This window comes from Amblyomma americanum, chromosome 1, assembly GCF_052857255.1.
Source record: "Amblyomma americanum isolate KBUSLIRL-KWMA chromosome 1, ASM5285725v1, whole genome shotgun sequence".
In the NCBI taxonomy this organism is placed as follows: Eukaryota; Metazoa; Arthropoda; class Arachnida; order Ixodida; family Ixodidae; genus Amblyomma; species Amblyomma americanum.
In genome coordinates this window covers 431,995,906-432,022,394 of record NC_135497.1, presented here as the reverse complement: position 1 = coordinate 432,022,394, position 26,489 = coordinate 431,995,906, and the positions used below count along the sequence as shown (strand labels likewise).

General features: G+C 46.0%; 1 protein-coding gene across 1 annotated transcript in view; it reads left to right on the top strand.

Moving 5' to 3' along the window:
• LOC144103903 (condensin-2 complex subunit G2-like) overlaps positions 1 to 26,489 on the top strand; it is a 151,344-nt gene that overhangs the window by 21,867 nt on the left and 102,988 nt on the right. Inside the window, exons 4-6 of the mRNA XM_077636619.1 lie at positions 2,795 to 2,946; positions 4,461 to 4,625; positions 12,074 to 12,168. Coding sequence (XP_077492745.1) covers positions 2,795 to 2,946; positions 4,461 to 4,625; positions 12,074 to 12,168 — 412 coding nt within the window. The remainder of the gene's footprint in view (positions 1 to 2,794; positions 2,947 to 4,460; positions 4,626 to 12,073; positions 12,169 to 26,489) is intronic.

Below are 26,489 nucleotides of genomic sequence, written 5' to 3'. Positions count from 1 at the left end.
ACTAGGCGACATATGTACCTACACAGACGCACATTTATACACACTACGGGACACACACTAGTCCACAAAACCAACAAACAAAACTAACACAAAGCACAGACTACTAATACACACGACCCAGAAACACGACTACCAGCGTCTACTACTAGCGCTCTACTACTAGCGCTCGACGTTCGTGCTCACGGTTCGGTTCTGATGCAGCGTTGCATGTTTTGAGAATCCGGCGTCGAGCTGGCGTTCGAAGTGCTCAGGCTGGAGTCGCTGGTGGCGTCGTTGGCTGCGTCGTACGAGCTCCTGGTGCAAGTGCCCGTTGAGGTCATGCCAGTGATTTTGGTGTTGTGGACACCACCACAATGGGTGGCAACAGCTCTGGAGGCACCCCTGGTCGTAGCAGGTGGTTGCTTCATCCGTTGACTCCCCGGAACGGGCTCAGGAACGGCAGGAGTCTACGGTATGGTGCAATAGAACTAGAGACCACTAGAGCAGTAGCCGGCGTTGCTCTCTTGCATCCGAGGCATTCGTGACCCGCCAGAACCTCCGCTTTTTTGTTCTTCCACCCGTGCCACGCTATTCCTCGGGCTTTTGTAACCTTGGCGTTGGTTCACGTCATCCTTGTCGTCGCTCTCTTCTTCTCTTCTGCACCAATCATCTGTCCCCACTTCTCCAAATACTTCTTTTTCCTCTTCTCTTTTCTTCGGTTAATACACGTCATTCTTATCGCCATCATTGCCGTCTTCTTCAAGCCTCTTTTGTTCATGCTTCCACTTCAAACTACCCAGTTCCGAGCTGGTATATCAGCTGCCTTGCAGCTTGCTGTGTGGTGTAGCCTGTCAAATCACCTGCTGCTGTGGCTGTGATGGAATCGACAGCAGTTTTTTGCTGACTTTGGAAAAATCCACGCAGGTTGCGGAGTTAAACTATTTATCGAAACATTCATACTACCATGAAGTCAAAATACGCGAGTTTACACAGAAATATTTTTTACAACCTGGGCAGCTAATTACGGAACACGCAGTACATAAATTGTGTCCGGGGTGGCTCGGGGGACTGGAGTGTATGCACTGAATTATATTTGGAGTCGACTTTTTTGGCAAGCGAGGAGCGCCAGTTGCGCGGTCAACTTATACGCGGCAATGCACAATATACTGTGTGTTATGACCTTTTTATAGATTTTTAAGAAGTGTTAGCGAAATCTCTGAATAATTTGCGCTCCCTCTTTTTGAAGCCCTAACTTTAGGAATAAAATGAGCAAATTACCCAATTAAATACGGTAATATATTCCTAGGTGCCAAGTTCATAACTGAGTAGTGTCAAAAGCTTTTTGTTAGATTTCGCTAAATCAAGCATTGATTTTTTTTTGTGGCAGGCAAGGTGTTGTCCTATATGTAATAAATGGAATGATTTCTGATGCGAGCTAGCAAGCACAGTAAACATTTCTCGGAAAAATAGGCTGAGTAGCACATCGTCAGCCATTTTCATGTGCCGAGATTTGCCGCCAGTATTAATATACTAAATTTCTTTTCTCAACTTTTAGAATCATGTGCATCATCAAAACAGAAAATGATTCCATGATCCCTCTGGTGTTTATCTGTCAAATCCTACCGTTTCAGTGTTAAGATTTCTGAACAATGTGGCACTTTGTACAGACTTATGTGAAAAAAGCTGACTATGTATAGGCGCGTTTGTTCGAACCTGAATGTGCTATCGAGATTGAAAAATATATTTTGAATCAAAATTAGAAGCAGTGCCTGAAAGCTTGGGTTAAGTCCACACTTGCCAAAGCCAGTCTTTTGTCATTGCTTGTCTTCTCAATTGGTATGCATTTTAGAAAGACAAGAAAGGCAAGCTGCAAACAGTCAACACTCTGCAACATAAGCCGCGCGGGGCGAACATCACATTGCGCCAATTCTACTAGAGATTAGTGATAATGACCAAGAGTTCAGCTTTAGAATGTCACATTTGTTCAGATGCGATGTTAGAATGGAGTTATACATGATGGTTCTGACACTAAATTGCAAAATTTGATTTAAATGCTTTGCCCTCTAAGCGGTTGATTATTGTGTTAACTAAAACATAGTTGTGAAGGCATTAAGCTATTTATGCTGAACTCTTTCCCTACTGCACCAATTGACGATCATTAGCCTGCTAACAATATATGTGAACACAAATATTTTGGCGCCATTGTTGGACTTGCTATTCCGTCTGACTTTCTCTTAAAATTTTTTTCTTGGTAGTAGAAATTTCCGAACTGCCTGTGTATCGAATTTGGCGAGTATGACCGTCTCCATCAGCGTTCACACTGGCCCCGAAATTTGACTAATCTGATGAATGAGTTTTAATTTTTTTCATAAGCATTTGATTTGGATATGTAGAAATTTTTTGTAGATTCGAAACTTCAAATTTTTGTTTTCAGATAGAACCACGTCTTTATAAGTTTTTCTCATATTAAAGTTAAATAAAAAACTTGATTTTGCATATGAAGTCTTGTTGTAAAACTTGAATCACATTTAATGAAGATTGTATTATTGAAAAGTGCGATAAATTAGCTTTATTTTAATATATTGTATTGACTTTTAAATGTGATAGATATTGGGCCAAAAGTATTCAATAAAAACCATCAAAAGGTCGTTTTTTCCAAGTTAGGCTACGAATTAAAGGCAGAAGTAAGATGGTCAGGATTAGGCACAGGAGCTTCATGGCTTACCAGTTACTAGACAGGCGTGCAGCCTTGCTAAGCTGCACTTAAATGCTGATGCACCATATACAGTGCAGCATTTATTCACATGCAATCCAGGCTTGGCATGTCTCCTGAAAGAAGGGGTCTTGCTGAACTCCATCCAAGCGCTCTGCCTTACCTGGATCGTCAAGAAGAACAGGGGCTGGAAGAGGCTCTGGACGAGCACGTTTTCAAGAGCCATTGAGCTTTCCCTTAAAGAGCACTCCAAGGTGACCCATTCCCAATGCACTTACTAGAAAAATGTAGTTATTCTTTATATAAGGTGGAGCACAATCTGTGTAAGATAGGCCGTGACATTCAGGCATCAAATATGCTTCATGGGATGACAAAAGACCTTGCCTCAGTACAGTATACCATTTTGGCAGATCTTCCACAATGGCTATAATCTCTTCAAATCAAAGTGCATTCTCTCTCTCCATTTCTTACATTAGCGTCCACGCTATAGCTACGAAATATCTCAGTACCTGTCGTTCAAGTGTCGTTTGTTAGACTTCCATGTCCCCATGGACATTGATAAAAGATATGTGAAGAATAAGAGCTGTTTTTAAATATGGTGTTTTCAGGTGTACACTTTGCGATATTGAGACCTGGAAACATGCCTTGAAAGAGTCTGAATGGATTCACAGCCTAACTTAACGGATGTTTCTGTTCGTGTCGTAAAATCACAATTCCCATATTTTGTATCTCCTAAAATTCTTATATTTTAAGGTAATGTTTTTTAGATTATATTATAGCTAGTTTACTACAGCTCTTCAATTATTAAGGAAACTCCTGCATAAGGTCTTAATTGAGAACATTGTTAATTGCAATAGCATTCTTAATATACTTTTTTGCACGGCCACTGAGAGCATATGCATCTCTTTTGTTCTATTCCTGCTCCATCGGTTCAGAAAAACTGTCAGCTTGTATCATGCTTAGGGCAGTTAGTGTTCCTGAAATTTGCATGCAAAAGTTGCAAGTGCTTGCCTCCAACTTCATATGTGCAGTTTGTGCCTCGCGGAAACAGATCTTTGGTGCCTGCATGCATTTGTTTTCAATCAGTTTTCTGAATGGCATACAAGTTTTTGTTCAGTTCCTAGAGCGTAGCACACCTTTTTTGAAAAACACGAATTCACGATAGATCAGTGGCATGCTGATTCGATAAATCGAACCTATGAGCATGACCTTATATTTTAATGCAGAAATATGGTGCTGTAACGAGGTGACGTCATCAAATGTGTAGAGTGCTATAGCAAAATATCAAAAACTGCACACCCCTTTGGCTTGGACTCATGCAGAAATTGACACTGAATTTGTTTATTAGATAGCTCAAATATCCTTATGGCTTTCTCCACCTGCTTTCCATTGTTCCTGCACAATTTTTTTCTTTAGCTAGTATTTTGCCTTCATGTGTTCGGTGACTTAAATTTTAGTAAGGAACAGAATTAATTTTGCCGAAAGAGTGGGGCTGGACTGAGTGCAGTTCGAATATTTTTGGGGACTGCAGTATGTGCATTTAATGTTCTTACTTTCGTGTGAGCCGCTATGCATTATGCTCCAGCATGAAAGGTCATTCTTGAAGCTCGTTTAGTCAAAATTTATTTTCGCCACTTGAGGCTCAAGCATCAGATATGCTTGCATCTTGATTCATTCGTTTGTGTCGATTTCATCTGACGGTGCATCCAGTGTTCCTTAGAGTGCATTTTTCTTGTCAATACATCACACTATGTGCTTGCTGTTTCAGACGAAAACAGAAGATCTCATTAAGTCGGTTTTTCTCATGAAGGATGGCCTGGTTTTGGATGAAAGTGAATACGACACTGTTGAGATGGATTCCTCTGAGCGCATGCTCCTCAGGGACCAACTTGTTCCATGTGCTGTGTCGGCCAACTATTTGGATTCTGCTAAGGTGAAACGCTTTGCTGACCTCATCTTGCTTATACAATGAGCAATTTAACCATTCCTAAAAGGAGATTAAAGGCAAGCAGAATTGTGCTCTTCTGGCACTACGTGTCAATCCCGGATATATCAAATTGTTTACATCGAAAACTCAGAATGTCCACTTAAAAATCTCGTGCAAAAGTATCGCCTTGTTGTTAGTGTTTATTGAACTCTTATTGAGGGCCACACTTGATATTTTGAACGGCGGAAACACTCTTCCAAGTACCACTAATCGTAACGGCCCTCTCGTAGTCTGTTTTCGTGCACTGAGCCACGTCGGCAGTGCAGCCTTCGAGACCTGCTGACCGCAGTAGCAATGTGAAAAAGTAAAACTGCATGACGAGAGAAAAGTGAGGTTAGCGTTTGGGCTGGTGCGCTTATCTTCAGTGTGACAATCCCGTCATATGGAGAAGCCACCGTTCCATGCACCACTTGCCATGCGGGGAAGCATATTAGTTGAGTTAACCCAAGGATTGTTGTGGCTCTCGCATGGCGTGCTTCACGGCTGAAGGATCTGTGGGAATGAACTGTAACTCAATTTTCATGAGATATAATTGTTTATAGTGTATAGGTAACGAGATTAGATCTGTTATGATCGTCAGCGGTGGCTCCAAAGCATTGTACATCGCAGGTTTGATGCGTGTGCTAGATGCTGCACTACCCAGCGAGCAGTATGTTCCCAGTATGTCGGTGGGCGGCGGGTTGCCACAGGAAGCATGTCGATGCAGTCAGTGCTCAGTATTTATGCTTCTAGGCTACATACGCGATTATGTGTTTCCATGTATTTTATATCAAATTATTCAATATATATTATTGGTGTGCGAATATTCAAAATTTCGAATACGAATCGAATATGTTTGATATTCAGTTGGTATTCGTATTCGAAAAATTCACATTCGAGAATTTCCGAATACCGAAAATTCTCAAATACTCGTCAGCGATCGCATACTGCGCGGACATTCATGAATTATACCTTAGCAAAACCGCAATATCTGGGCAAATTAGCCGATGATAGAGTTCAAAATTCCAGGAAAACAATTACAGTGGTATTATTTCCGTCCTCTGTCATTTATCACGCAGACCGATCGCATTCCGACGCCGCTAAGTTTGACCTTGTTAAAAAATTCGTAAGTCGGCTTTCTCAGATAACGCACGTGCTGCGAACAAGATGGCCGACGGAACGCTTCGAAAAATCGCACCGCGAAATCGCGCTTTTTTTTAATGCTTCCGTAACACGTAACATATTTAATGCCCACATCTGAAGATTGCGTCCTGTCGCCTTCATAACTCTACGAATGTAACTACGCTATGCGGGAAAGCCTACTTGCGGAATGCTACGCAAGCCTCCTGAAGGGGCGCGTCGAGTTGTCACAACAGGGCAAGCGATCCTTTAAAATCAAGTCTATTGCATGGCGCATTCCAACCACTGTACCTCTTTAGTGGGTGTAACAGCAGGCGTGACAACGATCGGAAGGCCCCGGTCGCTAGGTAAAAAATAGCCTGGCCGCGTAGTTTCGGTTTCTGAGCTTCGCAGTTTCCCCGCGGAAACTGCAACTGTCGGCCCGCGCATCCGCCGGTAGTCCAATCCCAGCTGCGCGCGGCTTTCGGATGCCGGATGGCGCCTCGCGGGTTATTTCTTTTTCCTTTTAAGTAACCGTCTCGCCGTTCCGACACCAGTGTGTGTTCCCTGGCCCCCTGCTTGCATTTGTGTTGTTCTTCCAGCACTCCAAAACGGGCGGATCGTCACGGGTTTACAGGTGTTAGCGCGATGAAGCCGCCTCATAAGACCTTACTGCATCTTCGCATTTTCGGCAGGATTTTTTTTTCTGGGGGAGCGGGTAATTTTATAAATTGAGGCCTTCGGATGAACCGGGCACTTCTTCCGGTCCCTTGAACTCCAAATGAATGAGGTTCTACTAGTCATCATGTTCTTTTTCGGTTCTAGTCGTGTCACTTTATGGATTTTGTTTTGTAACACTTCATTATAGTTTGGATACTGTTATGCTGTCTAATCAAGTAGTATACACTTCTTTGCACATCATGTTTTTTATATGGTACTTAGGCAGTCTAGTTTTGTTTATTTTAGTTGCGAAGATCATACACTATTTAGAAAAAATAAGGGCAACATTTGTTTGTTTATCATTTTCTGAAATTCTTTTTTTAATGAACAGATATTCGATATTCGGTTCGACGTTTGAAACCATTTTTTCTTAATTTGCCTATTTCGATTTCTATTTGAAAATTTCAATATTCGCACACCCTTAATATATATCTTACTATATCACGATTAACTTGAAGTTTTACACATCAAAGATCGACTGTGTAGGTAACCCTTCGAGAGTTTCCCACCATTTTTCTCTGTTTGAAGAGATGAGTGTAATGGCAGATATTGCGAGTGCGATTTTATTCCCCTTTTCGAATATCTTCCACAGGGTGGAAGCAGCTGTCATTTCGTGTCATATATTAGTCTCTTCTATTGTCACAAAATAAAAAGGGCTTCCTTTAGAGGGGAGTGCCTCTTGATAGAGCTGATGGGGTGATAAGAAACTGAACGAAGAAACCCCTGAACTGCACTGGACTCTTTGCAAAGACATTCGTGTTTACGGACTGAATTTCTGCTCCTTGCAGTGATAAAACTGTATTGAGCACCCCTGGATAGCACTTTAGCGATTACCACCGGACAGCGTTATCTGCTACAGATAGCCTGTGCCTCCTAGGATGCTGTGTGTAATGCTTCCCTGCAAGCAGAGTCAACACAATGAGATCTGAGAGCCTTTGCTGTCTCATATTACGATGTGTCCTTTGGTAGACACATTGGCTTTGTTCTCATTAACCCCTTCACCATTTTGTTATTTCGATAAACTCCTTGCCGAAAATGCATTCTTTCTTTCAAAAATATTTGTTGTTCTAGAATAGTTTTCTAATAACAGGCAAGTATTTCATGGCGAAAAATTTTCCCCACATACAACTTCAAATTAACATCGTGAAGTTTGTTGCTCGTGTTATAGGACACCAGCTACTTGCTGGCAATACACAATAAAAAGCACAGAAAGAGCACAGGCAGCAATTTCAATCTTCTTCACTAACGCGGGGCGAATTAGCAGTGGGTTCTTTCACCGAGGATGCTCCAGCAATATGTGGTACGTCTGAAAACAAGGAATTACAGAGCAGCTTGTTGCAGCTCCTGCCAACAAAAATGTTTTCACTTTCTCAATTTTTGACCCTTGTTTTCTGCTTCGTTTTGGCTGGGAGGAATGTAAGACTGAAATTTCTGCTCCTTGAGATGTATAGTATCAAGCACATCGAATGGCCTACCATGCTTTACTATTCTTAGGGGCTCGCGATACCTACTGAAGACTGATTCAATAAGGGCAAAGCGGTAATCAAGTTGCTCATTTTCCCCCAGTCTTTTAGACACAAGACAAAAAAGTGAAATGGAGGTTCATCAAACAAGTTGCAAAAAAACCTTGTAATACATTTTCTGCCGTTTTATAGTGGCAGGGTAGTTGGCCAGCATCTGATACGATTTGCTGGCACCGCCTATTGTGTGATTTTAGTCCCTCGCGAGGCTTGTTTCGCGACGCATCGTCTTTTCAAGTCTTTGAAGACCTCCATGCATGCTTGCATTGGGCTCAGGACAGTCGGTACCTTTTTGCCGGGCCATTGGAGGGTGACACGTTACTGTGCTGGTAAGCTTGCACCTCTCCTTATTTTAGTTTCTGTGTTATGAATTCAGGCAGCATGTCTTTTTGTTTTCTCTCACGGTGCTGTAGACGTCTGTGGGGCTCTAGAGTAGAAAATCGCCGAGCCCCAGTGAAGTGTGAAAGTTCTCTATGGTCGGACAGTACCTCTTTCAGAGCAAGAACCTGAGGAGCTTTACGTCTTTGAGTTTCGCCTGCGTGTTGAGATTAGTACTTTTCTAGTGTAGATCAAGACATCCCTCGAGTATCCCAATGCCGCCTCAAAAGTGATGAATATCTCTCATAGCCTGAGCCTCTTAGGGATGCTAAAACCCATAAACAAAACAAATTGTGAAATTTAAAGCCAAATCTTGCTTTTCTCAGCAGAATGTATTACACCCATCCCAGCCTTATTTAGAAGAAGACGACGCTTCCGTCTATGGATATGTCCCTCTCTGGTATGTAGGCCGAGTGGTAGCTGTTCAACAGGAGAGCCAAATTGGCCATACCTCTTTCATCTTTGGCTGAGCCTGCCTTCTAAGGTCGATGACACTGGCACTGCCCACAAAGTGGAGCATTCCAGTTAGAAGCTTATACGAGATACCACCCATCACCTTTCCAAAAATAGATGTAAACAAGAGCTTGTTTTTGGGCGACTACCAGTCCTGTCATGGCTTGTGAACATTTCCTTGTCAGAGCAGGAGTGAAAAGATCCCCTACATCTCCTTTGTCACTTGCACTCAATTTTTAAGGTCGCATTGCTTACTAGGATGGTAGCTTTTCAACTTCTCTGCGGTATTCCTATTAGTTTTAATTAACCATCACTGGAATAAGCTCATTGATGAGAAAGTATTGAATACTATACTCAAGCAAGTGATCAGGCGAGGTTAGAGTGAAAGTCTTACTGGGGACGGCCGAAAAAGTGGTAGGATTTTAACGTAGATAAACTGAGAAAATGCGCAAAAGCATGTATTTAGCTCGGTTGGCTCATGGTTTTGCTTTGTCACCAGCGCGTATGGCGACGATATTAGACTGAGGCGCTAAGCTCTGCGGTCAAGTTGATCCCATCTGTTTGTGCCACAGATGTAAGTTTACGAAGACGACAATGTGCAATGCACAGCTCAAGAATGCCTTGCAGTTTGGCACCAGGCATGATCGGCTGCAGCGATAGCATAGTGCTCCTTCGCATTGGCCAGAGAAACTGATTTGTTTTTACCTCCCGGGGTTCGAGACCCAGTCGCATCAATACTATTTTTATATCAGCACCCTCAAGGCCAGGAGTTTCACAAGATTCTTGGTTGGGATTGACCTCGTGAAGTAGTGCTTTCGCACTAAAAGGAAACCGAGGAGGTTTCGTGGAAATGTTGTCGATGTCAATATTTGTCCGTTGATGCTCACTTGAAGGGTTATCTTTTGAGGTGTCCTCTTTTTCACTGGAAGTACTGCACATCTCAATGTCATAAATTCAGCCTTCACTTCCCGAAACATTGTAAACTTCAGTGTCTAAATTGTGAGCATGGCAAAAGCGCTACAACAATGTGTGTTTCTGTGGTGGCAGGCCAACAATGCATGCGTTGCCTCCGTTGGCCACCTGTCCTAAAAACGAGGTGACCATACAAAAAATGCATTCCAGTGGTATAAGAAAAAGTAATTACCAGGCTATTGCTGCCATCGGCCAGTCAGTGACCACATAAGCCACAGATAAGTGTTTCTTGTTAAAAGCAGTCAAGGGGAGAAAATATTCCGCGAGGGCGAGCTACACATGTACAGTTGGAAACAAAAGTATCTCGACCACAAGTTCCTTAAACGAAGCCTCAAGCTGTGCTATTAGATGGAGGCTGGATACATTGTGGAACTGACTGTCAAAATTTGTTTCATCTTCATAAGTGTGGTCTCCAGCCACTGGATAGTAATAGAGCTATTGGCTTCGTTTCAGGAACATGTTGTCCTAGACTTTTGTCCCCAACTGAACATTCAAATTGTTTTGGGGCTGGCTTGGCATGGACTAGCTGTACAATATCCAAAATAGTTAACCCTTTCCTTACCATGCGCATAGACTGTCCGACATTTATGTCTGACAAGTTTCCACGCTGAAAAATTTAAAACTGCCATAAGATAATATGAAAGCCTCTCCTGATCGAACACTACAATGCTCGAATGTTGGGTGTGGATATGTTGAGCCAGCTCATTAACAGCTACAATTTGTTGATGAACTGCGTGTGATGGTAGAAGACCACTTTTCTGCTCTATTGACATCAGTTCTGTAAACAGCTTTATTCTTTTTCAAGCCCGTCAAAGAGCTTACAGGTACATTTCTGGATTCGCTCGAAGTTTCCAGTATAACTTGCTGCTTTTGGACTAGAGCTTCTTGAGCAGATTTTCTTTGACCTTGTCAAACTAAGCCATACCCCTCCTGTATCTCCCTCAAGCTTGCATCACGAGTCCCAGAAAAACAGGGAAGTGAATAGATTCCAAGCTACGCTATGATGAGCCCAAGCTGGAGCATTGAATACCGACGTTATGCAATCTATGTACACTTCTGCCTGATAGCAAAAGGAAATTGCTTTCTTTATTTGACAAAAGTGCCGTGATGGCTGACTGTTGACAACTGATGCCAAACACTGATGCAACAACCAAAGATGTCTAGCAACTGGTAGTGTAAAACATTTGCACTGTTTTACAGCATCTTGCATATTCCAAATTTTATTTCACTCCTGGTTCATCTTGATATAGGTTGGAAAGCTTTATCATTATTTGCATTATTTTTAAATGCTCATGTTTACTAATTTTTTCTTAAACATTGCCTAAATTAGCATAAATTTTATATTGCATCAGAGAGGGTCTATTAAGCTACATGATCATTTTTCCTGTGGTAGTGCAGTAGCTACTTGTACGAAAAATAAAAAAAAATTCCTAATACCACGGAAAGTATCAATTTTTCCCGTAGTAAGCAACGAGTTCAGGGGTTACAGAAAGAGTGTGGACTGTTAGCCTTGAAATCTGAAAAGTGGCCATAACTGCCAACAGTGCACAATCTTAAAAGTAGGATTTCATTTAATGCAATAAAGCCACACAGTTAGTGCCCTGCCTGCTTCTGTTCCCACTTTTTTTACCAGTGTTGATTTTGGAGCATACTCACTTTCGTTGTGAACTACTGTTCGTTTATTTTCGTCTAAAAATATTGGTGCCGTTTTTATTTGTGGCAGCTTGTTTACCTCAACTCTAGCGTTGTGCATGATTTCCATTCGGTTGTCCGTTTGTTTGCTCACTCCTAGTTTTTGTTTTGCTGCAGCTTCTCTCGACTTTTCTGCTGAGAATTTGATATATATTCAACATTTTTTCTTCATCGGGCAGAAATGGCTTGTTTGGGTTTCCCGCATTCACAAATGTGCAATAGCCAAATATTTGGCTGCCGCAGTGGCTCAGTGGCTATGGTGCTCGGCTGCTTATCTGAAAGACATGGGTTCGATGACGGCCGAAGCGGTCTAATTTTAATAGAGACAAAATTCTAGAGGCCCGTGTAGTGTGCGGTGTCAGTGGAGATTAAAGAACCCCGCAAATTTGTGTGCTTTTTGTTGTTTAGAAGCTTTTTCATGTCTATTAGAATCATGTGCATCATTAATAGGTCGTTGATGGTCCAGTCATTTCAAGTTTGTTGTATTCATTCTTTAATGCTGATCTGATAACTACATGCACAGGTGCAGTGATTTAAAAAGCTTGTGTTTCCATTTTCCAGGGGAGAAAGGTTGTCTCCTTTCTGCTGACATTGGACAAGAGCCTTGTCAGTGCCATACAGAAAAAAGTGAACGGAGTATTGCCATTGATGACAAGGTTGGTAAAAGTGCCTGCATATTTACTATGATCTCAATATTTTCGATTTTGTCTGGCTCTAATGTTCTGCATTTAAAGCCACGTCCCCCATTGAAAATTTACAGAGCGCAACTATGCCGATGAAATTGAATTTCTTTGTATCCAGGGTACATTTCTAAAAACTTAACGGTGCACTATGTAATTTCCTTAGAGTCAGGCTACTTGGGTTTATTCCAGCCCATCTGCGGGAATTCTGTTTTGGTTAACATTGATGATTATAGCGATTTTTTTATAGCGCAAGGGGATTTGCATCCAAAGAGCACCATGACACAAAATACTTTCGTTTTGCTCAAGGTGGGATCAAAGACCCATTTCCAAAGCATTTAATCCTGTTTAAGTTGAGCACCAAAGCATGGGAAGCTTCTACCCATTAGATCACCGGTGGGTACACGGCGGCACTCGGGATTGGACCCCGCATTTTCCGCATTCGAGGCGAGTGCTTGGCCACTAGGCCACCGTTGCAGTGTTTTGAGTTAATATTACTTGAAACAAAGTGTTTGCATCGACAGTGTAAGTTGCTTTCTTTTTCTTGAGTTTTCTATAACCCTACCTGTCCTGTTATGTCACATGCGGCACTGTGGGTTAACAAGTAATGAAAATTGTCCTATGAAAAGAAGTTTTTCTGCCAATGTTAATTATGGCGCTCGGCTGCTGACTCGAAGGACGCGGGTTCGATCCTGGCCTCAGCAGTATAATTTCTATGGAGACGAAATTCTAGATGTCAGTGTACTGTGTGATGTCAACAAACGTTAAAGAACACCAGCTGGTTGAAATATCTGGAGCCATTCACTAGTGTCCCTCATAGCCTGGGTTGCTTTGGGATGTTAAACCGCCATAAACTATGAACCATTTTCATGAAACCATGGCACACTGCGCTGTCTCAAAACCACTAGGTCTGCAATGTTTAAACTATTGAGAAAAATGAGTAGAGACTATACGATGTGCACAAACAGAAATTTGGGAATCTGGGCTCAGGTTAACATTTTTGTGGAAGTAACAAAGTGTGCCAAGTCTATTGGCAGTATTTTTTCTTCCCACTGTAATAATGACGAGCAGAGTAGTAGTAATGAGTACACTTGTTGCCATTTCATATGGATTTGTAGCTGCATTGCCTTGCTAATTTTGACACATTAGCAAGGCATGCAGCTGACACAAATAAGTCGACTTCGCTACAAATGCACATGAAATGCCACGAGTGCCCTCATTAGCACTATTTTGCTTGCCATTATTACAGTGGGATGAAAAAAAATACTCTCAGTAAACTTGCCACAGTTAAGGCAGTTTCTTACTGTAACACAATATTCCAGGGCGGCACTTACGTCTGCTTAGGAGCAGTAATGCAAATGCAGTTCTCTTACTGGGTGTCCTTTCTCCTCATGCGCATCCGCCATCACGCCTCCATCATCTCGTCTGTGCGCGCACCATCTGCTGGACCAGCGCCGTACATTGCGACAGGGGTTTCAGTGGGTGCCTCATCATGGCGCTATTACTGCACTCCAAGCACGGATGAAATTTACTGGAAACGTAAATCTGTAATTTAGATGCTAGCAATTACTCATGTACGCCTCAGTACATATCTTGAAAACACGTTTCTGAGACACCTGTGCATTCACTAGAGTCTCATTTATTCAACTTCAATTGTAGAACCATCATGTCGGATGGTCCCCATCTTGCACGCCGGAGGTCCAAGTTTATTCCCACATGTGCCGCTGTTTTTTGTGATTACTTTTAATCATTTTATGCGGACACGCTCATCCACGACTACCATCCGCAGAGCCCGTCCACAGCTTCCGGCGACGCCACACATGAGACAAGAAATGCTTTCGCAATAAAATGTTAACTGGAGCCCAGACTTAACTCCTCATCGTGCACACTGTAAAGTCTCTACTCATTTTTCTCCACAATAGTTTACACATTGAAGGCAGAATCATTTTGACACACAGCCAGATGCAAAAGTTCTGAAAATGGTTTATGGTTTATGCGGCAAGCTGCCGTGCAAGCAGCGCCGCTTGCATGATTAATGGCGGCAAGTTGCTTTCAACATTACAGCAGGTAATTGTTGGATAAATTGCTGTAGGCTTAGCGCCTCAGGAGCGAAGGAACAAGACCGCTGCTGCGAACCGACTCAGAACAGAACTGCGTGCCGTGGCTGCACGAGCCATGGCCAGGTGCCGTCTTTATTTTCTTTGACGGGTGGCGCGCGCTATCCGGGTTCCCGGCGCCACACAAGAGAGGGCGCTACAGGGTCCCTCCAAAGAGACAAAGTCGAAACGGACGAAGGGCCAGCGATGGCACTGGAGCAATACGTCAGGAGACGATGCGATACTTTGCAGTGCGGTTTCCACGTACGCCGGCTTAAGGCGGTCTAGACTGACGGTCTCATCACGGCCGTTCTTTAGGAGGGTGGCGGTTTTCGGGGTACAGTGGAGAACGCAGAAAGGCCCGTCGTGGGCCGATGTTGGTGGTGCTCAGACAGCGTCGCGGCACACAAAAACGTGGACTAAAGTGGCCAAGTCGGGGTGCATGAAAATGGTTTGGTGGCGGGACGGACGCGATGGAGTAAACAGGAGGTCTTTAACGCAGTTTTTAACGGTCGTATAATTCCGAGCTGCAGCATGTGGTCGAACTCAAGTTTTGCGATAGTTAGACGGTCTCCAAGCAAGCGGCGCTGTCAAGCGGCTGCGGCTGGACCCCGGGTGACGATGTGGTGTGTCACCGTACGTTTTGGTGCCGTAGTGAGGCTGAATGGCTTGGTGAGCTCCGGGAAATCCGCCAACACTTTTTCGAACTTAGAGGAAAGTTTTCTGGAAAAGCAGCGCTGAACAGACGAGGACAGAGACGAGGCGACAAGGACGGGCGCTGAACTGACAACAAATTTTATTGAAGGGATTCACATTTATAAACGTAGTGCAGCTACCGTTCGCGCATGCTCAGGAAAGTTAGCTCTTTTGGTGAAAGGGCGATAGAGGCTGTGCTGACGCAGCCCTCTCCCAGGCTATATATCTGATTTTATTCAGCTATTTCTCTAGTCATACGTACACTGCTCTTTCTGATTATGGAGATGTCACCGAGTGCAGGAGTACAATCTAGGCAAGTGATACAGTGACTTGCGAGGAAGCCTTCAAAATCTTTTCCCTCGCGTGCATTTTTCACGTTCAAGGCATGCTCTCTTAACCTCTCGTTCACGCATCTCCCAGTTTGGCCAACATACGTCTTTCCACAACTTAACGGAATTTTGTAAACTACACCTTCTGTGCAATCAACATAAGGCCGCCTATGTTTTTTGCCACAGCCACGCTTCTGGGTCGCCTCCGGATTAGTGATCCTGCAAAGCTTAGACAGCTTGTGAGGGGCAGAGAAGACCACTTTCACGTCGTAACGTATGACTAGAGAAATAGCTGAATCAAATCAGATATATAGCCTGGGAGAGGGCTGCGTCAGCACAGCCTCTATCGCCCTTTCACCAAAAGAGCTGACCTTCCTGAGCATGCGCGAACGGTAGCTGCACTACGTTTATAAATGTGAATCCCTTCAATAAAATTTGTTGTCAGTTCAGCGCCCGTCCTTGTCGCCTCGTCTCTGTCCTCGTCTGTTCAGCGCTGCTTTTCCAGAAAACTATGTACCAACACGCCCAACTCGCCGCATTAGAGGAAAGTATCAGCGTGCGGATGCCCATGAGAGCAAGGTCGGACAAGACTCCCGAGATGGAGGCATAAGTCAGACCGTCAGTAAGGTGGCTATGCCGCACGCTGATGTCCAAGTTGAAGTATGAGAGGACGTCTGAGCCGATGATCGGGTGAATGACGTCTGCGATGACGAAGACCCATCGAAGAGTGCGGCGAAGCTTGAAGTCGACGGTTAGAGATAGTAGTCAGTACGTGGCTATAGACGAGGCTTTGGCAGCTTGGAGCGACTGCCCTGATGACTTGGAACCATCAGCCTTAGTCGGTGGAACCACGCTAATTTCCGCGCCCGTGTCTATAAGTAACCCTGTGCCTGATACTTGTCAGTTACCATAATCAGGCGGCCGGGATGACTGCAGGACCACCCGCCGCCGTTAGTCATCCCGGCGGTCGTTTGCCGGCCACGAACAGGGCGGTGTACACTTCGTGGCCCGGTGTCGAAAACGCCGCTGGTACCAGCAGAGATATGGAGGGCTGAGACTCTGAGCTTGCCGTGTGCGCGATGATGAGAGGAGGCTGCCGGGTCTCCTGAATTGGGCTGCGGAGTGCGGCGATTGAGGCGGGAAGCTCATCGAGACGGGCCTCAAGGCGCATAATCGCCGGGTTTATGTGGCAAAACAGCAGTGACGAACGGGGAGGTCGCCTCATGAACGTTATCGGCGAGCTTAGCCAGACGGTCGAGGGTGACGTCACCGGCCGCCGCAAGGACGAGGCGGATGGGCTGGGGAAGGAACATGGTACGGTCATTTTGAGCGGCTTCCGCCAGCGAGCGGGTGAGCGGATCCGTCCCGTCCGGCGAAGGGATGGAAAGTTGGTCAACTTCAACTTTCGAGCGGGTCCTGCCGGCGACCGGATTGCAGCTATTGGCTGCTTTTTGCGTGACGTCAGTGACGTTTCGAGCTCCTCATCTTCGCTTCTGCTGAGGCACGGCCGGGGCAAGATGGGCGTCCGTCGACTGAACTGATTAATGATGCCTGGGGAGTGGCAGCTATGTCGCGAAGCATAGTATATTGGGCACATGTTGATATTACGAGTGTCCAGAGCGACTGCTAACTGCGCCGCGTGTAGCAGTGGCGAGCGACAGTCCCACTGCTTGAATTCTGTAATCATCTACACTGATGGAATTGACAGAGCACCTCTTCAACCCGATGCAAGACGTGTGCAGTGGCGGCGTCACGAAGTGTCTATTTGGAGCTGCTTGTGGTGGTTGCAAGCGTTTGTAATTCCTGTGGCGAGTCAATTTCCTGTGCGTGCGGAAGTTGCACAGCATAGCAACAAATGTCCACGTAGTGAAAGCGAATATTGTCTGTGCCAGTGCTTTCCCGTGAAGTCAGCGATAAGTTTGCCTGCGAAAACTCCCGATGCACGCCGTTTTCCGAATGCTGAAATGGACTTGGTGCTGTGCAGCTCGTCGCGTCCGTTGCGATGGTTGCAGTAGCCGCGACCTAACGAGGTGAGCGCACGACGTTTCTTCTGCAACATAGAAAACTGCTGTGTGTGCGACTTTACACGACCTTGGCTGCACGGACGTCGCACTGTTTTCTGCTGCGACAGAAGCAGCGTCGCCAGTCTTTTGCGTCTTGGCGCACCATACAGTCGTATTATGATCATGGGTGCTCGGGTTACGACATTGTGCCGGAGGAATTATATAGCCTGTGTGAAAAAAATCTGTGCTCAGTGCAAATGTAGTTCGGGGGCATCGTCATTTTTTATGCGTGTGTGTGTGCCAGCTATGCCGACCTGTGTCTGCCATAAATATCTGTGTGTTGAAATAGCAACTGCACACAGCTTCCTGTGCATGATGGTGAGCTTTGCCAGACTAATAGTTTTCGGCTACGGTTGTGACAACATGGTATTACCAGATGAACGAAACAATTTCAAAAATGATAGCCACAATTACACCATGCCTGTGCAGCAGCTTTTGCTTCTCAAAGCAAGCAGTCACTCGTGGCAATCGAATGGACACTGTAGTTCTTGGTCAGAACTGACCACACAGCATGTTGGGCACAATGAGTTGTGGGGGAAAAGAAAAAGAAGTCTTAAGAAAGCCCTTCAGATACAATTTTTTTCTAATAGTAGTGAATATTAGACAAATGCTTGACAATATGCTGTTGTTATTTAAACTGAAGTAGGATCTTGGTTTCCATTCATCAGAAAAACGTGATCTCGAAGCACTTCATGAGCCATGACATCTAGTGCTTAGGTATAAAACAGCTTCAATATAATCAGTGACTGATACCACGTTTGTTCTTGATGGTCTTGCTGGCAGTCCGTTTTCATAGGAAGATAAAATGTACACGACTGGATTAAGCTTTTTCTATGCTTTTGCTGCAGACATATTTGCCAACTCGAATTTGTCAGCTATCAACTGCATTAGTTTCTTTGATGAGACATTCTCGAAGCCTTCAGCGGGCGATGTAATCTATGCACATTTGCATGTTTATCTGTTGCCTTCATTTGCCGCTGACTGCCAATGAACACGATTATTAGCCAGCTGATTGATAGCCCTGGTTGGCCTGCAAGAACTTATATGTCGACAATGTAGTATGCTTCCGATATTTTCTTAGCCCTCATTGCATTTTCCACTTGTCGAAACTTATTTACTCGTAGGTAAATTCATACTTGTACGTACCTCGGTTATCAGATAAGTTGCTCGGAACACTTATTCGGTCACCTTTGTTTCATGTTTATGACAGCACTATTCCCGCACATGTTCTCAAACAACAGTTACAAGGCTTTTTTAATTCCTTGAAATGTGCTATACACGGTTGTATGGTGTTTGGCTCTGCAATAATCAATGCTGAGTAATTTCTGTGAGTTCTGCCGCAATGATGCAATTGTTGACCTGTCGAGGCTGACACCACATATATTTTGAACCCATTTAATTTTTATTGGATTGGCAGAAATGGCGGTGGCCCTTAGCATTCGCAGATTGTTCGCCTTTCAATGAAGCCAAGTTCTCTTCCTGCCAAACCTGCACACCTGAAACCAGAACATTGCATTCTTCATCTCACAGTGCTCATGTTTAAACTCAGTTTTGTGGGCGGCTGGAAATCATATCCGAGGTTATAAAAGTTCTAAAGTAAGCACGCGGTTCTGTTATTTTTTTAGAAGATTTTTTTTGTGAAATGAGTAGTGTGTACCAGGTAGTGAGTGGCCGAGTGTTGGTCATGTTTTTTATACCAGAAAGAGTAGTGCTTTCGCAAACAGAAAGCTGTGAGCAGGAGCAATAAGTGTGCCTGGTAGTTCATGGGGTGACTAGAGGGAGATAAATACGTTTACCCTCCTTTAAACGCGGCTGACAGTTCAAAGCCGCCCGGATCCCAAACCGTGGTCGCGCACGCTAGACAACGCAGGCCGGCCACGGCGGGCCTTGCTCTGAGGGAACAAAGGAACAACACACTGGCTGACACAAACAGGCATTTATATTAGAGCAACAATAACGACAGCTAGCAGCAAAATACGCTAATAAATTAAGGTCGTCCGACGCACCAGCAAGGTTACGAGAGAATGTTCGCCCACGCTAGGGCCACGGATACTCAGTAGGCCGGATGGGACAAGATACGGGAGCACGTCTCCCCGCCACTTAGTCGCCCTGCAGGCATAGACGGGAGCCGCGAGCGATACGTTCGCTCGCGCCGACGATCCCAGCCGAAGAACCTTCTGCCCTCTCTCTCGCGCGAGCTCCAAGCACTGTCTCGCGCTGCGATGCTGGCACCCTCTCTCGTTAGTTAAGGTAACTAACAAGGGAATGTCTCGCTCCTCGAGGCGAGGCTGCTGCTGCACGGTGCCTCGCGGGAAAGCAAATTACAAGGCTAAACAGCGGGGGTGAATCCCCACATCCCCCAGACTTAAATAAACCCTCGCGCATGAATGTACAAGCTATGGAGGAGTCTCCACGTCTTCATGCTCTTGAGGCAGGTCTTGCAGCGTCCACGCATACTTCCTAAAGCCGCGTGAAGGTATCTGCTGGGACGCCTCGCATGGCCCGCGCTTTCCGTGTCCGCAGGACCGCGAAGAGAAGGTAGGTTAAAAACTGCAGGCCAGGATTCTGCAGTAGTTGAAAGGACAGCAGCAGCCGGACGTGACTGCTGATTGGTCTCGCCACAGCTTCCCCGGATGGATACGTCGAGCAGGATACAGGCCGCTCCATCGCAGCAGGTGGCAGCGAGACGATGTCCCCAGAGAAGCAAACGTGGGTGGCTTCACTGGATCTGCAAAAGTGCCGAAACTTTCTCGGCGCGCACTTAACGCAGGTCACGAGAGGGGAGACGGCATCTGCACTAGCCTCGTGGTAGAATGCTTAACTCCCTATTAAAAAGTCTCTGGTGGGTGTGCAAACGTACATTTCGAGTGAGCAAAGCCCTTTCTTAAGTTGAACGCGACTGCTCAGTTCTTGCGATGTTAAAAACGAATGGGCAGCAAGGTACACCCGCTCTCAACACCACAGTCCGGTGGCCGTGTCTCTTCTGACGTGGTGTAGGCAGCTCCGAAAAACCTCAGGCCTAAGTGCCACTCACACAACGAGCGTGAACACAACAAACACGAAAAACGGCTTACGTGCTCGCCGCCGCGAAGAGACGTCAGCTTTGTGGAGTTGTCCTACCCCGCTCACTGCACGAAGCATCTTCTGAGCGGTCGGCGCCCACCGTAAAGGACTTTGTCGGAGCGCCCGGTGCCGAGCTGCAATACCAGCGGGCTCGCAGCTGCACCCGTGGTCCCAGGCGACCCGGCTCCCGGAGCCGCGTCTCCCAGAGTGAAAAAAAAACAGCAGAGAAAAGTATATACAGAAAACCTGAATCACCCACGCGGCTTCCGTACTCACTCCTTTCGGGCTCGACAACTCCACGGGCTGTAGACCTCGCGCTCCCTAGATGCGGACCAAGTAGTGGTTCGCGTGAAGAAACTCGAAGGGAAACATGACAAAAAACGTTCTGAGCTTGTCAAAAAGTTCAGACATACTGCAGCGTTAGATAATATTTCGCACTCAAGAAAGCATGCCGCAGGGCCCAGCGATCAAAATTCACTCGAGGCTTAGCACATGTCAAGTGCTGACAAAGAGCGTTCCTCGAACCGGACAGACAGTCGTTCAGTGTTCCAAGTGCAGGCCCCACGTTGGGCGCCACAGGTGGGGTTGACGGGGGGAGATAAATGTGTTTTCCCCCGTTTAATCACGGCTGACCCAGTTCAATGCCGCCCAGACCCACCCCGTGGTCACGTACGCTAGTGAAGGCACCCCGGCCACGGCGGGCCTTGCTTTTTGGGAATCAAGGAACGACACACCGGCTGATACAATAGGCATTTCTTGTTATGGCTACAATAACGCCAGCTTGCAACAAAATACGCTAATGAATCAAGGTCATCCGACTCGCCAGGAAAGTTACGAGCGAATGTTCGCCCAGCCTGCTGGGCCAAGGAATATTCCGAAGGCGGGAAGGGACACGATACTGGAACACGTCTCCCCGTCGCTTCCTCGCCCCGCTGGCGAAGAGGTGAGCCGCGAGCGACACGTCCGCTTGCGCCAACGATCCCAGCCGAAGAGCCTCCTGTCCTCTCCCGCGCACGAGCTGCAAGCAGTCTCGCGCTGCGACGCTGGCGCCCTCTCTCTTTAGTTAAGGTAACTAACAAGGGAATGTGCCGCTCCTCGAGGCGAGGCTGCTGCTGCACGCTGCTTCGCGGGAAAACAAACCACAAGGGGAAACAGCGAGGGTGAATCCCCACAACCCCCCAACCTAAATAAACCCTCGCGCCTGAAAGTTCATGATATTTAGGAGTCTTCTGGTCTTTATGCACTTGAGGCAGGTATTGCAGCGGAGGTCACGCCGACAGCGTCCACGCAGACTTCCGAAAGCCGCGTGAAGGTATCTGCTGGGACGACTCGCATGGCCCGCGGACTCCGAGGCCGCAGGCCCGCGAAGAGAAGGTAGGTAAAAAACTGCAGGCCAGAATTATGCAGTAGTTGCAAGGGCAGCAGCAGCCGGACGTGACTGCTGACTTGTCTCGCGACAGCCACCCCGGATGGATGCTTCGAGCAGGATACATACCGCTCCGTCGCAGCAGGTGGCAGCGAGACGATGTCCCCAGGACAGCAAACGTGGGTGGCTTCACTGGATCTGCAAAACTGCCGAAACTTTCTCGGCGCGCACTTAACGCAGGTCACGAGAGGGGAGACGGCATCTGCAATAGCCTCGTGGTAGAATGCTTAACTCGCTAGCAAAAAGTGTCGGGCGGCTGTGGAAACGTACAGTTCGAGTGAACAAAGCTCTTTCTTAAGTTGAACGAGACTGCTCAGTTCTTGCGAGGTTAAAAAAAAAAACGGGTGGGCAGCAAGGTGCGCCAGCTCTAAACACCACAGTCCGGTGGCCATGTCTCTTCTGACGTAGTGCAGGCAGCTCCGAAAAACCTAAGACCTTAGTGCCTCTCCGACAACGACCGTGAACACAACAAATACGCAAAACTGGTTACGTGCGCGCAGCCGCGAAGAGACATCAGCTTTGTGGAGTAGTCCTACCCCGCTCACAGCACGAAGCATTATCTGAGTGGTCGGCGCCCACCTTATAGGACGGTGTTTGAGCGGCCGGTGCCGAGCTGCAATACCAGCGAGCTTGCAGCAGCACCCGTGGCCCCAGGCGACCCGGCTCCCGGAGCCGTGTCTCCCAGAATGAAAAAAAAAACAGCAGACAAAAGTATATACAGACGACCCGAACCACCCACGCGGCTTCCGTACTCACTCGCTTCAGGCTCGGCAACTCCATGGGCGGTAGACCTCGCGCTCCCTAGATGCGGACCAAGTGTTTCTCGTAAAGAAACTCCAAGGGAAACGTGACGAAAAACGTTCTGAGCTTGTCAAAAAGTTCAGACATACTGCAGCGTAATATAACACTTCGCACTCAAGAAAGCATGCCGCAGGGCCTATCGATCAAAATTCACTCTAGGCTTAGCCCATGTCAAGTGCTGACAAAGTGCGTTCCTCGAACAGGACAGACAGTCGTTCAGTGTTCCAAGAGCAGTCCCCACGTTGGGCGCCAGAGGTGGGGTTGACTGGGGGAGATAAATGTGTTTTTCCCCATTTAATCACGGCTGACCCAGTTCAATGCCGCCCGGACCCCACCCCGCGGTTACGTACGCTAGAGAAGGCACCTCGGCCACGACGGGCCTTGCTCTTTGGGAACGAAGTAACGACACAGTGGCTGATACAAACAGGGATTTATTGTTATGGCAACTATAATGCCAGCTTGCAACAAAATATGCTAATGAGTCAAGGTCGTCCGACTCGCCAGCAAGGTTATGAGCGAATGTTCGGCCAGGCTAGGCCAAGGGATATTCCGAAGGCCGGAGGGGACAAGACACTGAAGCACGTCTCCCAGTCGCTTCCTCGCCCCGCTGGCGAAGAGGTGAGCCGCGATCGACACGTCTGCTCGCGCCGACGATCCCAGCCGAAGAGCCTCCTGTCCTCTCCCGCGCACGAGCTGCAAGCTGTCTCTCGCGTTGCGACGCTGGCGCCCTGTCTCGTTAGTTAAGGTAACTAATAAAGGAATGTGCCCTTCTTCTAGGCGGTGCTGCTAGGTTCACAAAAAATTATGAACTTAATCAACATCTTAACCACACAGCAGTGACACAAGCAGCAACGCCGCACTAAATGTTTTCGCCTTACCGCACTTTAGGTCAACAAAGTGCCCCCTTGCATTTTCTTTTCTCGTGTTAATCTGCGCAGCAGTATGAAAAAAACCTCAACTCTGCTAACAAGACAACGACGTACCGTGCAAAGTGTGTTACAAATGTTTGGATTTGAGTGAACATGCCAAACACAGACTAATCATAGAGACTAGATATATAATAGAGAGAGAAGAGAAAATGAAAGAAAAATAATGTTGCCTAGACAAGAAGATTTACATATAGTATTGTGCATTTATATCTTGAAGACTTTCAAAAATTTTCGGGCCTCAACCGCTGTCTCATTTGAGGTGAAACTGCATGCAGAGCTTGCTTATTTTGATAAATTTTGTAATGTAGCAAGTTTGACAACAGTACTTACTTAGTTGAGCCGTACATGATGCGAAAACGTAATCGTCAACGTAGAGATCGGCGAACCAAAACCCTCAATGACGATTTTTTGCTGAAGGGTGGCAGTGGCGCCATCTGTTTTTGCTGTGGAAAACATCACAACTAGGCCACCGAGGCACGCGTTGCAAACAATACTCTTTGAACGGTAAAGCCTCGTTAAATAAGTTGTACTGATATTTTTTCCCGCTCAATTAGAAGAAAATAAGTGCTTCAGTTGAAACCGACTGAATGAATTAACTTTATTCCCGTCATCATGGGGCTTCACGGTCGGGGCGCAGCAATTAGGAGGGGGTGCCTCCCGGCCGGCTCTCAGCACCGGAGAACGCGGGGTCTTGTAGTAAGCTGTCGCCGGCTGACGGATGAGTCTGCTCAAACAGACGAAACGACCGGTACGGCATATTCAAAGGGCCCGCTCTTGTAACGCTCGCCTCGGCGGCCTTGTCGTGACGTTTTCTACTGCAAAAGCAGATGGCGCGACTGGCGCAATTCAGCAAAAAAAACTTCGTTTGTGGATTTTGGTTCGCAGATCTCGATGTTGACGATTACGTTTTCGCATCATGTACGGCTGAACCAAGTAAGTACCGTTGTCACACTTGCTACGATACAAAAGTTCCCATAACACGTAAGCTCTGTGTGCAGTTTCACTGCAAATGAGCCAGCATTTGAGGCGGGGAATTTTTTAGGTCTTCACGAAAAAAACGCACAATACTGTATGTGATCAGCTACTTTCTGTCCTTGCGAGTCGTACAAGCATTGAAAAAGTGTGGTCCCCAGAGACGATGAACTTTATTCCAGTCCATATTCATGTGTTCTTTACTACTGAGGTGTGACTGTATAGATGAAGTTAAGGCTAATTTTTTTGATCTCATGATGTCAGGAGGAATAAATTTTTGTTTACCCTAACTATGTGACACAAGAAGAAAAATCATCTTTGCAACCTTGAAAAGCTGACAGAAGAATGCGTTTTGTGGCACAGAAGTTTGGTGGTAGAAGAAAAATATTTGCTTTTAATTGACAGCACTTTTAAAGAGCACATTGCACCCCGCCGCGGTGGCTCAGTGGTTAGGGCGCTCGACTACTGATCCGGAGTTCCCGGGTTCAAACCCGACCGCGGCGGCTGCGTTTTTATGGAGGAAAAACGCTAAGGCGCCCGTGTGCTGTGCGATGTCTGTGCACGTTAAAGATCCCCAGGTGGTCGAAATTATTCCGGAGCCCTCCACTACGGCACCTCATCCTTCCTTTTTTCTTTCACTCCCTCCCTTATCCCTTCCCTTACGGCGCGGTTCAGGTGTCCAAAGATAGATGAGACAGATACTGCGCCACTTCCTTTCCCCAAAAACCAATTATTATTATTATTATTAAAGAGCACATTGCAAAATGAGCCTTGTGGAGGTGGCAAAACTGCATTAGGAACAGGGATGATGGGAAGGACACCACCACTGCACAAGGTTGCAGTTCTAGCTTTGTTGGCCGCCAGTCACCCAGCAGTGTAAACATATATTTATTGTAGGCTGCACAGATAGTTTCTGCCTCTGCACAGTTTGGCTTCAAGATGTGTCCTTTCAATGATCACCAAGCACCTGTGGCCCTATCTCTGCCCTTTGTGTGGGCTGCAATCATAAATTGTATTATGTGCTCTTGACCTGCTAAATTGTTTTGCTGCGTTAAGTTGTTTCATCCGAATTGACATGCCTTTAGAAAGCAAAAGTGTAATACCCAAACTGCTCTCGTTATTCGTGACATGCACTTGCAGCTTGACTGCATCTTCCCCCTCGATTTTTTTCTGGGTTTTGAAAAATCATGTCATAAGATCCCTCATCTGTGTAGGCTGATTCGCTCATGCTTCAACTTGCATCTAATCACTCCGAACTGGATCCATTTTTTGGCAGCCAGGCGTCGGTAATTTGCCCGTACTAATTCTGACTCATCCTCCTTTTTTCCTGCAATCTCGGGCATCCCCCAAGGCCTTGACTTTAGCCCTCAGTTTTTAATTACATATAATACAACGCCCCTTTCAATGTTGTGTCTCATAATTTATGATTGGTAACACTCTGGTCTGCCATCTTTCAATTATCAGGAGTGTTTCAATTCTGCAGACCATCCATTTGCATTCGCTTGAATAGCTCAATTCCCAATGTTACGAAGACAGTGTGCACTACCATTTATTGCTGTCAGCATAACTAAACTGTGGCTACTTATAAGGGCTTGCTGAGCAGAGAAAATTCACTGCATACTTGTTCCATTACTCGGTATTTATAACGCCCACATTATAAGGTGCTCTTGCCTATAATCTTGTACAACCGCCCACATCCTAAGACGGTTACGCATGTCCTTAGCATTCTCGTCTTCCAAGTCTCTTTCAAAACTCGTGTCCCACATCAGGGTGGGTATTGTAATGCCATAAGCCACCAATCTAGCTTCATTAAAATACTGGTATGAGTTCAAACCTGAGACGCTTCTTTTATTCTCTCAGACTATTTTTAAGGTCCTGTTTCACAGCACGGCAAGCGCATCTTTAAATCTTTTGATCTCATA